Genomic DNA, 15,568 nt, shown 5'->3' with positions numbered 1-15,568 from the left:
GACTTTTATTATGTTAGTGATGTAAAAGTTAAATGAATAGTTTTAGAGACTTTGCCATTAAAGCATGTACACATATAAAATACATGTAATCACTACTGGAGGTCAACGAGTACCGAGCTGCAGCAGTGTTACTTTGATGGTTATGTTTTCAAAAAGTTTTTAAAAAGTCATTCGGTTGTTTTGGTACATGGGTTGGATGTCTTCTTTTCACATGACACCTACCTACAGGAAGGTAAAGTAAATAAAGTAAATTTTATTACTTGAGGAAACCATAAGAAATTATTCTGCATGCTCAGTTTAAAAAAAGTAATCACATTACTTTACTAATTACTCATTTATTTGGCATTTATCAATTAAAAATATTACGAAGTTAAATTATTATAACATAAATCATCATTAATACATGAATTAATTAACTGTAGTTTTCAGACAGATTATTACTAATAAATCTGCACTGTTAGCGTTTTAGCATCATTAGCTGGAAGGCTACATGCACACGATGGGGGCGGGGCTTAATGGAGAGAGCTCATTGGTTGTTTTCTAATTGAATATTCTGATCAGTAGCTTTGTAAATGCTGTAAACCTGCACAAACCTAAAACAAATCCCTTAATTGTCACAGAATTTAATTTATTACAGAGCCACACACCAGGATGTGTCTGAAACCACTTCCTATTTACTTTACAGGGAACTGGTTACTGTCCAGTTTATTCTCAGGTCTGTATGTTAACTAACCTACACTGGTCCCAACAAACCCAGTTCATAGAAAATCACCATAGTTCAGTTCCATTTAACAGTATAACAGAAGCTCAGTTTACTGCTCACCGCTGAGTGAAGTGTTTCAGATTTTGTAAACTGCATTTTACAGTAACAGTTAATCAGAGTTGTGACGTCGGAGGGATTTCTGGTCGTCTGTTTTCTCAATGATGAGACATTTCTGTCAACAGTATGTTCTCTTGTATAGAAAGCATGTTAGTTTTGTCAGACAGCTCTAAATTCTAGGTTTTAAAGTCCGATTTCTCAGCAGTGCAGAAATAAAACTGCATTTATCTGGAGTGGTTCTATGTCTCTTTGTCGCTCTGTTGTTTTGCCTCTTTTTGTTCTCACTGTGCATCTTTGTAGTAACTTTGTGTGTCTTTCACGCCTCTGTTTTTGTTTTTGTCTTTTGCATCTGTTTAGTTCAGTTCGATCATTGTTCGGCCTATTTTTGTTAATGTCTCCTTGTCTCTTTGTATCTTTGTGGTTGTGTGGTGTCTTTTTGTAGCTTTCATCACATTTTGCAGGAGATGCCAAAGGACCTCGATCTTCAGATCCATCTGTGCGTTACATAACTTTGTCTCTGTGACATTTCTGCAGGAAACCAGGAGGACCTGAAACGTTCCTCCAACATCACAACTCTGTTTAAATGTAGAAACGTGAAGACGTGTTCGTGTGGGGTTGTGAAGTCTGATGATGAAGGTAAAACGAGTGTCACTCCTCCGTCTCCTCCTCTTCGCTGTAGTCGCTCAGAGGAAACTCGCGGCTCTCCTTCTGTGTGTTGTAGCTTTTCCTGTGCATCACACACTCCTGGTCGATGATCGCCTGCAACACACACAGCGGCTCAGTAAACCTGCCTGTGCCTCTCTGTAATCTGTGTATAAATAATTATAATAATAATAAAGTTTATTAAGTAGAAATGTTTCCTCTGCAGCTTTGAAGGCAGCAGCTTCTGATCTGTGATCAGTCTAATCACTGTGTAATGACTTCACACAAACACTTTGGCTTCAACATCACAGACACACACTCTTCCTGCTGATGTGTTGAGACCTGTCGCTGCTCTCTGTGTGTGTGCTTATTTTAATTACCAGTGTAATTCTCCTTATAAAACGCAGATCATCACAGGTATTTAGTTGCTGACACAGAGTTTTGGGGAATTCATTCATGGTGCAGTCGTACTGAAGCCTGCAGCTCGACTGGCAGGAAGAGACGGACGGTTTTCAACTTTCCCACAACAACAACAACAACAACAACAACAACAACAACAACAACAACAACAACAATGCTGAAAGTGTCGGTGGAGAAACTGGTTGTTGTAGAACAGTGGTTCAAATCCACGGGTCCCACCACAAATGCAAGCTTTATTTGGAACCGGGTGTTTCTACAGGTTCCAACAAGTTCAGACTTTTTGCGGCTACTTTAGATCAGTCTGACTGCAGCTCGAGACCTGTTTCACATCAGTACCGACAAAAAGGTATGAGTGACATGATAAAGCTACAGTGTGTGGAAGCCACCTCAGCTTTGAACACTGGTGTGGATCCAGTCACTGTACAGAGGAGTGGGTCACACTGGGGTCAGATATATGATGTATATTTTGAGGTTGGCCTGTCTAGTATGACTCCACCCCCCACTGTGACCTTAGTAATAAACATACAGTAACATTATCGCCTTTCTGACAACAAATAGAAAATGTGTCACTATTCTCCAGTTTACACACGGATCCCTGCACAAGAATAATAATTATGATATTTAAACATTTTACATGCTCAGTAAAAATGATTCACTCGTATAAAGCGAATCTTTTTCCAGTGGTAGTTTAGAGCAGAAAGGCTTTTAGGTCATGTGTTGTTCTGGGTGTTGGTTCACACACAGGAGACGTTCTTGTTCCGCTGGTAACAGAACTTTTCCATCATCTGCCGACTGGAGAGAAAATGACCACGTACCATTTTCTCCTCTCGGACAGCCGGGTTACGTAACAGGAAGCAGAGCGGAGCATAAAGGATGTTGATCACACCGATAAACACCATGAGAGAGGGAAAACCCACCGCCTGGACCAGAGCGCCCCCTGTGGACGGTCCTGGAACAATAGGGAGAGAATTTCATATTCCTCCAAAATTAGTTATTTATGACCAGATCCAAGAACCAGATGGATTTTACTGATTTTCAGTATCTGGTCTTGTACTATATTGTTGTTCATCATCTCTTTCTACAGCAGCCTCAGCTTCTGGATACATAAATCAACACTCAGATTTAATTACAGTTGAATTAGAGTCTGTTAGAAACCAATTACGTTTCTACAGAGATTGAACGGAGGCTTAAAACATTGTGGTTCTAATTTTAGTAAATGATAATTACTGATTTTTTCTCATGCAGTTTTCTCAACTATTATATTATATATACTAATAGAAATATTTTACTATGGTGTAAAAATAGCCAAAGGTATCAGGAAAATACACAGAGTATAAATAGTTGTTCTCTTTACAGGGAATGTGAGGTTACGTCACATCATGCTGAATGTTGAAATAACCTGTTATTGTGAGATCACGTTCTGTTAAAGTGTGTCATCAACTTCACGTTTATGTGAGTGTTAAATTATTATCTACATTATAATCATTACTGACTGATGTTGTTTGTGGCCGACGCGAAGTTCATTTTAATAACTATAATTTATATTCTGTAAGTAATTTATTCTTAATGTACAAAGTGCAGCTTCTAATAAATACAATAAAAAATACTGAACTTCTCTGGTACTGCAGTAGAGAAGAAGTACAAGGTCACATAAATGTGTAATACTACAGTGAGGTACAGGTACCTGAAAATTAAAAACCACAGATGTAATGTGTATCTTACCAATAGCGAAGCCCATACAAAGGGCCACATCAGCGATAGCGTAGACGCTGCCATAGACTGAGGCATGACGGATGTCGACCAGGTAACCCATGATGGCCATCATGGACGAGTCCACCATACCTGACACAAAGGTACAGAGCAGTTTATATGATAGAATATCAAAGTTTGTTTGTGTGTGTTTGGTAACGGGTGTGATGATAGTCACCGATAGCGAAGCCCAGACCGCCGTTTGGCCCGATCAGACCGTAGATACTGGTGGCAAATGGAACCTGACACACACAGAAACCATGTGATGTGATATTAGTGACAGCCAGGTACTGTACTGTACTGTACTGGATTAATTACTGTATGTATGTAGGGGTATGTTACGGTGCCTTCTTCACTAAGTTCATTAAGTTTCTCATTCTTTTCTCTAATCAACTAATAAAACACTACATTTTTATTAATTGAATAATATTATCAGTCAGAGATTAATCTTTATATCAGTCTGTAGTATTTTGTTTATTTTTTAATTTTTTAATAACAATAATTAATTTTGAGCACAGAGTGTTCAATTGTTGTTTTTGATAGTTTGAAATCAATGACAGTGTTTTACACGAATCAGTATTAGGCCCACTGCTTTTTATGTACACAAATAAGGTTTTATCTCCCACAGTATACGGCACAGTTTCTTCTTTTACTGAATAAAGTTTCAATACATTTGTCTTACAATACTTCTACACATTTACTTACATATATTTTTTTACGTTTATTAACAGGACTTTGTTTTACAAGACTTTTAATTGTAATGGAGAAATTTCACAGTGCTGCATTAGTACCATTACTTTCATAAATGATCTGAATACTTAAGTTAAATTATTAGTTTTTAACATGACGTTTGGTTGCTGACAGTGAAATACAGATTGTCGAATGATGGATGGATGTTGTACTTACACACAGCAGACTGATGCCAACAATGAACATCCCCAACATGGAGCAGAGCCACCTGGAGACAGAAACACCCATCAGACACCTGTCTGTCTTCTTACATTAACATTTAGTCATTTGGCAGATACTTTTATCCAAAGCAACTTATGAGTGAGGTACAAGGCAAAATATCTAAGTCAGGGAGACTTAAATATTCCCTCTGTCTGTCTTACACCTGCAGGTTTACCAGAAAACCGTCAGGATCAGGTCTGAACAGGACTCAAGAGTTTCCAGAAAAGTTAATCTGTTAATCTGCAGATTAAACTTCTTCCTCTGTAGCGCTCAACAACATCTGTGACTGTGTCAGTGTTTGCAGAGTTAGAATAGACTGAAACATGACGGTCCACACGCACACACTGACCGTCCCATCTTGTTGGCCAGGACACCAAACAGATTTGTTCCTATCAGGTAGGAGATACTGGCAGGGAGGAAGGCCATACCTGCAACACAACACACACCTGTTAGAGAAGGAGGGAGGGAGGAAGGAGATGTAGTCTGAGGAGACAGGTAATTGTATAATCATGGGAACACAGAAACACAGATGACAGTAAAATATTCAGAGCTGAGGTAACGTGTTACAGAATAACGTCACAGGTTCATAGTGGAGTCGTACTATAACATGGTACTTAAGTACTACGCTACAAGCAGTACTCCAGCACTAACACATGGAGCTGGAAACACCACCCCCCACCCCCTGTTGTTTGTTTTCATCGTCTGAACGTGACTTCACAAACAGTGGATCGTACCAAGTTGCCATTTAGGCGAGCACATGGTCTGCATCATCCAGATGGGCAGCGTCGGCTCCAGGATGGCAACGCCCATGTTGGCGAAACACAGGGAACCTGCAGAAACAAAGGTGAAGAAGAGGTTTCTGTGACACCCCCAAACTCACAGAACCCCCTTCTCTAGAAAACGTGTCAGTGGCCTGTCACAGTCGGCTGTGGTTGTAGCCCTTTTATGTGTTCATGTCATATTTATAATAATTATATAAATAGTGTAAACAACTTCTGCGAAAGCTCTGACAGATCTGACTCGGAGCTAATGACACAGTGGCTCCTGAAACCTAAACAACCATGAATGTCGGTTTAATATTTAATACACAGTACTTTTAGCCCTCACACAACCAACTCTGTAATCACAGATCATGGGAACTTTCCATTTCTACCTTCCTTCACATGTGAGCTGGTTCCTGCTCCAGCTCCACCCAGACTACATCCTCAAAACAGAGCAGCTGTTTGTTTTTCTCTGTGTCTTTGGGGAAATGGTCTTCGTACAGGTGGGTCGTCTCCTTACCTGCACTGATGAGGATGTAAGGATCTTTTAACAGGGTCAGTAACGGAGTCCCCTCCACACTCTGAAACACACAAACCATAAACTGAAGTAATTTAAAACCAGATCATACTGAAATCAAATGAACCACAAAGTCCAGATCACTTTAGCACTAATCTACAGGACGGCTGTGGATCAGCAGCTGGTGCAGGTCGTCCACTAACCAGAGTTCAAGTTGGTGGTTCAATCTCAGGCGTGTGCCAAATGACCAAATGTGAATTTTAAAGACGACAAGACTGAATTTAAGATATCACCAATTTAATTTGACTAATAATATCTTAAAAACATAGTTAAGATACTTTTTAAATGTGCCCACTTCAAGATAATATCAACTGGAATGAAAGTAAATAAAACTTCCATTAATGTTATGTTTCATAAGAACATTAACTAGTCACAATCTAATTATAAATATCTGCTATTTGCATTTGGACAAACAAACTGAAATAGTTTCCTCGTTCAAGTTAATGAGTAAATCTTACTTGTTAAAATTTATTTACAGAGATTTTTAATTTGAACTGTCAAAACTGAATTGTATTGTCAGTCAAATAAATTAGAGATGCTGTCTGTGGTATTGTGGACTGGTTTTATTGTATCTGTAGAAAAACTAATTATTAGAAAAAAGGTTTAAATGTCTTTATTAGAACTCTGAAGAGTAAAAAATTTAAACTTAAATCTAAAACTTTTTTACATCACTTTGATTTACTGTGGTTGTTTTAAAGTGTTTTATGAATTAAGTTATATTAGATCTGAAATGTAATTACAGGTGAGGTAAAGTAAGACTATTAAAGAGTATTAAATGTTAAAATAACTTCATATGGACAAAGATCGGCTGCACAGTGCTGCTCGTTATCATATGAGTAGCAGCAGTTTTTGAGTTTTACAGTGAACTCACCCCAGGAGAGATCTTTGAAGGCTGCAGGATGCACAGCTGTAATGCTGCAAGAAAAAAATTCACTTCTGTCAGAACAAATCCAAACTGGATCAACTGAGCATCTTTAATGTTTCCTGATGAGGTCATAGAATCACATTCAGCATTAACATAATTTATAGTTAAGGAAAATACAGTTGATGTGGTACTGATATTACTCTAAAATAAATACGAAACATTTACACTGTAATGATCAATCAAATGATGGACTGTCGGGTTTGTTGGTACGATTCAGAATCACCAAATACTGTTTACTGCACATACTCATTTCACTCTGAGGGAAACTAGCTGTGAGAGGCAGGCTACGTCCTGGACAGATCAGATCTAATTCAGGTCATTCACATCTGTACAACAGGAAGAAACCCACACAGGCCCGGGGGGAACCGAACTGAATCCATGCACATGAAGCCAGTATAATAAAGTTACGTGTGTTTAACCCTGTGAAGAACTTGGTCTGCACCACTTTTAAATTAGAGAAAATTCAAAGGACAAGAAAATCTGAAATGTGGCGTTTAAGGACAGTACGACTGGTTTTTGCATGAGATCCATCAAAGAACTCTTCAGTCCACAGCTTCAGCTGGTCTGTGTGGTTGTTTGTGTGTTTACCTCCATCAAACACAGCCAAGAAGGCCAAGATCAGGAAGGGGGCGCTCTTCCCCACAAATTCGTACATCACACTGCCGAACGGAGCTCCGACTGAAACACAACACACACACAATATGTATAATTACAAATGTGAACAGAAACAAAATTTAATGTTCAGTATGTTTTTTTGTAAAGTGTAGTTTAACATTTTAATGTAAACAATACAAGAACAAAAATAGAACACAATAATTAATAGAAAAAATGTCAAACCACAGAGTTTAGATTTAAATTCAGAGTAAAGTTAATGTTGGGTTTAGTTTTAGGTTAAAGTTAGTTTCAGGGTTAGACAATAACAAACAGAACACAAGAACCAGCTTGTTTGTTATTATAATTAAAGAGAGGAAAAAATGTTGGGGGGAAATAAACAAGAAACATCTGTTTAAAATGATTTTTATATCAAAACTTGGTCAATTTATTCAAGTTATTTTTGTGTGTCTACTGTAGATAACAAAATAAATTTATGGGCTTTTTAAAGCTCTATAAGATAAGATAAAGTAGAATTAGGTGTTAGCAGTCACTTCCTGTGACTTTAACCTGATGATATCAGGTGTTTTCAGGTAGAAGCCCTTCAGATCTGTTAAACTGGTCTGGCTCCATCACTGCCTAGGTGAACAGGTGGGTAATTTCCAGGTAATTTGACTGTTTTTGGTTGTTTTCTATTTGGGGCCCAGAACCTGTTCCGTAATAAATAAAAATAGATAATAAATCAATATCCAGTGTGTTATTGTTTTTTCTACTGTTGTTGTTGTAGGTACTGAGGGGAGGTGTGTGTGTGTCTTACTCAGGACTCCCATAGCCAGTCCTCCCAGTGCGATGCCCATGGCGATACCTCTCTCCTCGTCATCTGTGTACACACTAGCCAGCATACCCAGACCTACACACACACACAATAAACACACACGTATGTACAGTGAGGTCATGAGGTCATGTCCACACAGACTGATTTATAAAAAGCATTTTGTCTTCTTCTTGACCTGCCACTGAGGAGAAGGATGAGCCGATTCCCTGCAGAGAGCGAGCGAAGAACAGCAGAGCGTAGGTCCCTGAGAACGCAAACACTAAAACACACACACACACTCATGATTAGTCTCTGCACCAAACACACTGATGTGACCATGTGTGTCTTTATGTGAGACGACTTACTGATGGTCGACACAAACATGATGATGAACCCAGCAAACATGGGGATGTGATACCCGATCCTGCAGAGACAGAGAAAACCTCCATTTATACGTTGTCTGCTCTGAAGTTTGGTTTGTTGTCGTCTTGTGTCAATGGTTTTTAATTTTTGGTAATTTTGTTTAACAGTCTTTTTAATTAATTAAATATAGTACCTGAAAGACTGATTCATAATTAAAGAAATCGTCAACTGCAGGAAATACTGAAATAGTGAATTAGTTAATAGTTAACCTACCTGTTAGTGAGTGGACCAACAAAGGGGTTCACAAGCAGCTGAACAAGAGCTTTAGAGGCAAACAACAAACCAACACGAACATTTTCCTGTTCCAGAAAAACACTGTCCTGAAGACAGGAGTCCTGCAAGAAAGGTGAAAACATGGAGAAGAGATTACACAAAGTGAGAAGACAAAACAAAGACAGAGGAAGAAACAGAAAGACAAAACAAGGACACAGGGAGAAAAAAAACTAGACATAATTAGGAGATGAAAGGTTTGAAAAAAGCAAAGAGAAAGATGAGAGAAAGTAAGAAGAAAGAAAAACATGAAACAGAGCAGAGGAAAAAAGGAAATGAAGGAAACAAGGAGAGAAGAGGAGACAATACAACAACACATGATCAGTAATAAAAAGGATGACATCATCGCTGATGATGAAATTACCTCAGTGGTCTCGTTCATCTGCAGGTCTGTGGTCACACTGGTCTCGTCTGTGGGCTCGGTTCTGGGGATCAGTTCAGTCTGGACCTCCTGCAGACTGAAAGTCTCGTTGTTGAAAAGAGATATCAGGAGTGAAGGTGTAGGTGAAGACAACTGAGGCCTCTGCTGCACCTGTGTACCCCAGACAGGTGCACTGAAGCTGGGCAGAGGGTGCAGGGAGGGCTGGGCAGTCTGGGCAGTCTGGGGCTCTGGGCTGGGGTGATCCATGGCGTAGAGGAATGTTGGGATGATTGGCACTGTGGACGGAGGTGGAGACTGAGTCATTGATTCATCCATTAATTAGATTAATGGTTAATTAAAGTTATTTCACAAACAAAACCATTAGCTACAACCTCCTCTGTTTAAGTCTCTCTCAACTAGAAGATTCAACTTTTAGACTTTCTTCAGCTGCTGCCTGGTTAAAACTGATTGATTCATTCATTCAGATGCAAAACGCATCTATTTAAACCTGCAACAGTAACAACGTATGACGTCCGTGTGAGGATAAAAGATCAGAGAAGATTTGATCTGAGAAGAAACTGGAGGAGACAACTCTGAACCACAACATCAGGCTTTAAAGTTCACGGTCAGGAGGTGAAGTGCATCTGCAGCCTTTACTTCAGCTCAGAGTCTAACAGCGGACGACAGCTTTAACCTCAAGGTTTCCAGTTGCGTCACAGATCTGCAGTAGCTGAGGCTCATAGAGGAACATTAGAGCATAAATCTGTTACTGAATCACGTCTGAACAAAGCACATGGCTAAAAGTATTTGAACATATTACGACATTGTGTGCAGAGATTTGTTGTCATTCACACAACAGAGCATCAGTGAAGTCCAACACTGATGTGGATGTTCCACTTCTTTTGAAGTCAGAACTGTGCAGGAAAGTCAACATCTTCCACAGAAAACCGGGAATCTTTATGGAGTTTTGTGAATGAGGTTCAGTCATGTTGAAACAGGAGGAAGCAACGTGACACAGAGATGCTGTGTGAGGTGTAAAAACACGGTCGACAGATGCAGCTTCTCTCTGCATTCACGATCAAATATTTGTCTTGTGTGTTGTTCGCCTTAAAAATGATTCACATGTTTCCGAAGATGTTTAATAAAACATGAGGATAAATATATCAACAACAGTAAACACCCTCCCAAAACACAGGGAACAAAAGCAACCACAGCAAACAAAGGATTTAATCGTTTTTCAATATCCAGTCTCAGCAGCTGGATCAGTTGTTTCCATGAAATCTGGTGGGTTTGCCCAAACCATCATTACAGGTTTTCCTCCTCAACTATACATCTATTTTAATCAGGAACAATCACAAAGCTCATTAATCCACAGTGATTCACAATTCTGTGAACTGTTTTGATGTTAATGATAAGGATTTATAGATTCTCCTAAAATAAACAAATAAATATGTAAAAGAGAAAAAAAGGACTCGGCAGTTCCGCAGCCTGGGAACTCTGACAGGAAAAACCTGCTTTGTGTTTAAGAGTGAACATAGAAACCAATAAAAACTGTATTTGTGGTCCTCAGGGAGCAGGTCAACAGAATAAAGGTCTGACGTGTGGCTTGGGGACAAAGAGCCATCTTGGCTTCAAAGTAACGTCCAAACTGGCAACAAGCACAAAGATGCTAGAGCAGGTGTAATGTATCTGATAAAATCCTGGTGGCTGCATTTTGTACTAAATGCATCTTAACACATTGAGATTTCTGCTATTTTGGATCATAACTTGGGACTAAAATTCATGTTTCTCTGTAATTTTGGGGTTAAAAACATCCACAACATTTCTTTTTTCCTCAAGGCACTTTAAAATGGAGAGAATCCCATTAAAATTGGCAAAATCCCAGATAAATAGAGCTGGGTATCATCTGCATAAAAGCAGAGAGACTGACATGAGTGGGAAAGGATGAATATAATCACTGTGTGTTCTGTGTGAGTACACTCACCAACCACAGTGAGCAGCATGTTGTCAAGCAGCAGAGCGACACACACCACCACCAGGACGAGTCTCGGAGACTCTCGACTCTGATGGAGCCACCGCATTTCTACAAACATACGTATATTGTTTTATTTAAACTTTAGGTTTAAGGTCACTTTCGCAAGAGAGATCTGAGGAGAAGAAAATATTTAATAATTAGACATAATCAGCAGATATAAATATTAATAACTAATAAAAACAATGACAACAGTCATCAAAAACAACAAAGAAGAAAGTCTTTAGTTCACTTTACTTCAAATATAGTGACATTTGTGGAAAGGCCACGATATGTGTTACTATATTGTGAACTGTAGTATCAGTAGTATTTGTATTACTTAGGAAGAGTCATGCAGGTGTCATTGAAGGTCTTGATGGATGGGATAATCAGAGTCACTGAAGAACACCATGTGTTTGGTGTTCTGTGTATTTAAAAAGTCTTTGATTCAGAAGGTTTAATCGAACAGACTCAGTCAGACTGAGGTTGAACTGATTAGTAAGAATGTTAATTATGTGCATGTATGTAAATCGAGGTGAACCATCAGCAACAACAGTTACATCGTGACAATGAGCAGACACCTGTCATGCCAGCAGCTCTGTAAAGTTGTACATTGAGCTAACACCAACATGCTAAAGTGCCCAGTGATAATGCTAACATGCTAATGGTGATCAGGAAACCGAAACTGTGAAAATAATCATTAACATGTTGTACATTGAACAACTTAACAGCTGAGTCTGACTCATGTTGTAAATGTTTAAAATAAGTCAAACCTTATCAACACTGGATAAACACTACTACTGGAACATTAGCAGCTGTGCAAAAAGAAACTGTGATGTCGTTCTGATGACTTTGTTTGGTTTAGTGTTCATAACAAAGAGTCAACTTAAAGACAATATACCAGGATCTATGTGTACAAAGGGCTGCTGAATGCAAACAGGAACTCCACAGGGGGCCTTCGACGATTTATGCAGCACAATCAGTATCTGTCTGACTGCATCTGTGTTCATTATGATTCTGTGCTGCAATAAAGGAAACGTAGTGAAGTCTGAGAGCAGCCGCTCCTTCATATCACAGCTGATCTTTAATAAAAATACAGAACCAGACAGTCCAGATATTAGTCTGAGCCTAAAGGTTCAACCACTGCTGCAGGGTCCAGTGTCTGATCTGACCTAAAACCTAAAACCTAAAACCTAAAACTTAGTCTTAACCCTTAAACGGCCCTTGAGCCGCATTAAGACCAACAAAATGTTCTCACTGGGTTAGCAAACAAATGTTATGGTCCCACTTAGGTATTAATTACAATCACTGTTTCGGTCATTATTCATTACTAAAAATGTTTTCACCAGTTTACAGCACAAATGTGAAAAGAGTAAACTAACTATTTAGTTAGTTTAGTTTATTTACTCACTATTTTACCTTATTAAAATGTTCTTTTCTCTGATTTGAAGCTACAACATTTTACACAGTAAATGTTCAGAAATTAGGTTTTTGGAAAGTTTATCTTTCTGAATCTGTTGATTAATTAAACTGAACAAAATCTGAACATGTTTAATTTCTGTAGAAATGTGAATGTGGAACAAATCTGGATTAGATTATATGATATTTAAAAAAAAATCTTCATTAGTGCAGAACTGCTACAGCAGGTACTTCAATTGGAACAAATAATTTGAAAATGATATATTTGTGTATTGTGCACTGCAGTAGTGTCAGAGTAGCATTATTTTATATTATATATCTTCACATATGATCTATCAGCAATTTTTTTATTTGTAACAAAATCTCTAAAATGAAAGTTGTGGAAGTAAAAAGTAGAAGCATGAATAGAACAATTTACACTTCTGTGCAATAGTTGATAAAATTTACTTAGTTACAATCTAAACTGTATAAATGCAACTTAGGACAAAGTGAAAACAAACATTTATGTGTTTTCAGATTTTTCTCATTTGAAAAGCTTGAACGTGACCGGACTGTTTACTGTTCGTCTGCTCTGGCTGCTGATTGGTTTAGAGGCTCCTTCCTCACACACAAACTCAGTTATCTCACACACACACACACACACACACACACACACACACACACACACACACACACACACACACACACACACACACACACACAATCACACACACACACACACACTTTTATTCTCTTATCTCTGTCCATCTCGTTTGCTTCACCCCACCTTTCTCTCCCTCCTGTTTCATGGAAAACTGATATGAAATGTAATTTTGAACATGATGAACTCTGCAGATCAGTAATTTAAATGCAAATCTTTGGTACATTTAAAAGCAAACAAATTCAAAACAAATTCAAAATAAAACACAAAGTGCAGGTAACAATCGATAATCAATATATGAGCTAATGCTAATTTATAATCAATATATATTTGTAGTCAATGCAAAGCTACAAAAACACTTTGTGCCTAAAATAAACATGAACTAAAAAAAGCTAAAAAAAAAAAACCCAAGAAAATAAATGATAAAATAATAAATATTGAAATAAAATATAAAATAAATACATATAACAAAAAAAACAATATAGAGATAAATGAATAAATTATTAATACATCTATATAAGTATATAAAATAGAATAAAAATCAAAAACACATATTTAGATACAGTAAAAAAAAGCTGACTGAAAGTGTTGGAAAATATAGCTGAACTAAAACTCACCATGTAGAAAAATTAAAGCTAAAATAAAAATGTTTAAATCTAAATAAACAGTGATTTGATAAACATGCTGATTTTTATACTGAGGAAAGTTAAATCAACAACAGGTGAGTCCTACCTGGACGAGTGAAGCTCTTCTTCTTCTTCCAGCTGCCGTCGGAGCGACTATATCTGTGACCTGAGGGGAGGAGAGATGGAAAGAACACAGGAGGAGGAGGAGGTTGATATTTCCTCTGTTTTATTCAGATAAAAACAGACAATATGGACACACACACAAACACACACACACACACACACACACAAACCACCCTCTGACCTGTGTAATTGTGAGCATCTGCTGTCCTTTTATTGGAGCCCTGGAACAACCTGCAGGCTGGAGACCTTATCTCACACACAGGTCTGTTTGTCCACTCAAACACGGAGTCTCTCTGCACATGAGGCCAAATAATAATCCAAAAATCAAACAGCGCATTGAGTCAAATGCAAATGAACCCTCTGTTGGACACACTATGAATTTAATACACTGATCTGAATCAATCAGGCCAAACAATGATCCGCCTCTGTCTGTGTTTGGTAACCTAACATCAGCTGCTAATGGGTTCTGGGTGAGTGACTCACTCTTTCAGTCATATTTAAAAATATATATAATAAATGTGTTTTTAATTTACAGTCAAAAGTAGATTTCACTTTTTTACAGCCCTGCTATGTGAGTAAAATCACTTCATGGCCTTGGTTTTATTCCTTTTTGGCCACAGGTGAACTTTAGGATCTAGATTTTCTAGACTCATCTCAAGGAAAATTTAGGCAAACAGGATTTTGCACTTGAGCCAACAAAGGTCTGAATTTGCTGATTTGAAAAGTAAAATACTTAAATTTACTTTTCTAGAAAACAGAGCAGGCAGATACTAGGAGCAGTGTCTGAAGTCACTGTGTTCCAGGAAGTGATGATGCTCAGACAGAAAAGGTTGATTGGCCAAATTAACTTTTCGTCTTTCTGCAGCTCTACTGTGCCTGCATGTACTTTCAGTTTAACCTGCTGTCTTCACGTCACTGCTGATCCAGAACCGTCCATCGGCTGTTACAGACTTCCTCACTTCCTTCCAGGCAGCTGCAGCTTTCAGCTCATTTCAGCTGGAACAGAGATAACGTCAGAGCGGCCTGAGGGCACAGAGCAGGGCCCTGCACGCAAAGAGAGACGATGAAACCAACTGGGCACAAACACCAACACCACGTACGCTGCAGCTCATCCTGAGCCTGTTTACAGAATATTCTGTTCACTGGTTCTGCTTTGTGATGTCTAATGTGGATCTTTGCCAGATTGAAATGTTGCTTTGTTAAATTACATTTGCTGGGAGCCTGTGGAGCAGCGTGCACATCTAGCTTCAGTTTGCTTTGGGTCCAGCTCCTGTAGAGGGCAGAGAAGGTTTACAGACCCCTTCAGTTTTCCTCTTGGTAAAAGCCAAACACAATGCTTCACTCTCTAAGAATAAAAACAGTACAATTATATTATCTTACAATAGTAAGATAAATAAAAATATTATGAAAAAGTAAACGTAATGCAGAAATCACCCACTGCTAAA

The 15,568-nt window shown here is 38.3% G+C and overlaps 1 protein-coding gene across 1 annotated transcript; it reads right to left on the bottom strand.

Moving 5' to 3' along the window:
* Positions 1-1,468: 1,468 nt before the first annotated feature.
* LOC113150068 (chromaffin granule amine transporter) lies at positions 1,469-14,422 on the bottom strand. The gene is made up of 18 exons (XM_026342452.1): positions 14,305-14,422; positions 14,107-14,166; positions 11,289-11,387; positions 9,308-9,600; positions 8,887-9,008; positions 8,616-8,674; positions 8,447-8,530; positions 8,254-8,346; positions 7,434-7,523; positions 6,792-6,835; positions 5,864-5,924; positions 5,317-5,412; positions 4,932-5,010; positions 4,538-4,589; positions 3,810-3,873; positions 3,605-3,724; positions 2,698-2,831; positions 1,469-1,579 (listed from the first exon to the last, which is right to left on the bottom strand). Exons 3-18 carry the CDS (start codon positions 11,383-11,385, stop codon positions 1,469-1,471), a joined length of 1,599 nt encoding a protein of 532 aa, XP_026198237.1. The 5' UTR covers positions 11,386-11,387; positions 14,107-14,166; positions 14,305-14,422.
* Between the last annotated feature and the right edge of the window lie 1,146 nt (positions 14,423-15,568).

The sequence above is a fragment of the Anabas testudineus genome, chromosome 9 (assembly GCF_900324465.2).
Source record: "Anabas testudineus chromosome 9, fAnaTes1.2, whole genome shotgun sequence".
Classification (NCBI taxonomy): Eukaryota; Metazoa; Chordata; class Actinopteri; order Anabantiformes; family Anabantidae; genus Anabas; species Anabas testudineus.
This window is presented reverse-complemented; position numbering and strand designations above follow the sequence as displayed.

Bases quoted from the DNA above. Each gene is read 5' to 3' on its own strand.
- LOC113150068 (XM_026342452.1), bottom strand. From the start codon at position 11,385: ATGCGGTGGCTCCATCAGAGTCGAGAGTCTCCGAGACTCGTCCTGGTG. The intron at 6,836-7,433 runs GTAAACACACAA...TTTTTCTTGCAG, and splicing joins CTTGGCTGTGTTTGATGGAG to CATTACAGCTGTGCATCCTG. The intron at 5,011-5,316 runs GTACGATCCACT...GTTGTGTTGCAG, and splicing joins CTCGCCTAAATGGCAACTTG to GTATGGCCTTCCTCCCTGCC.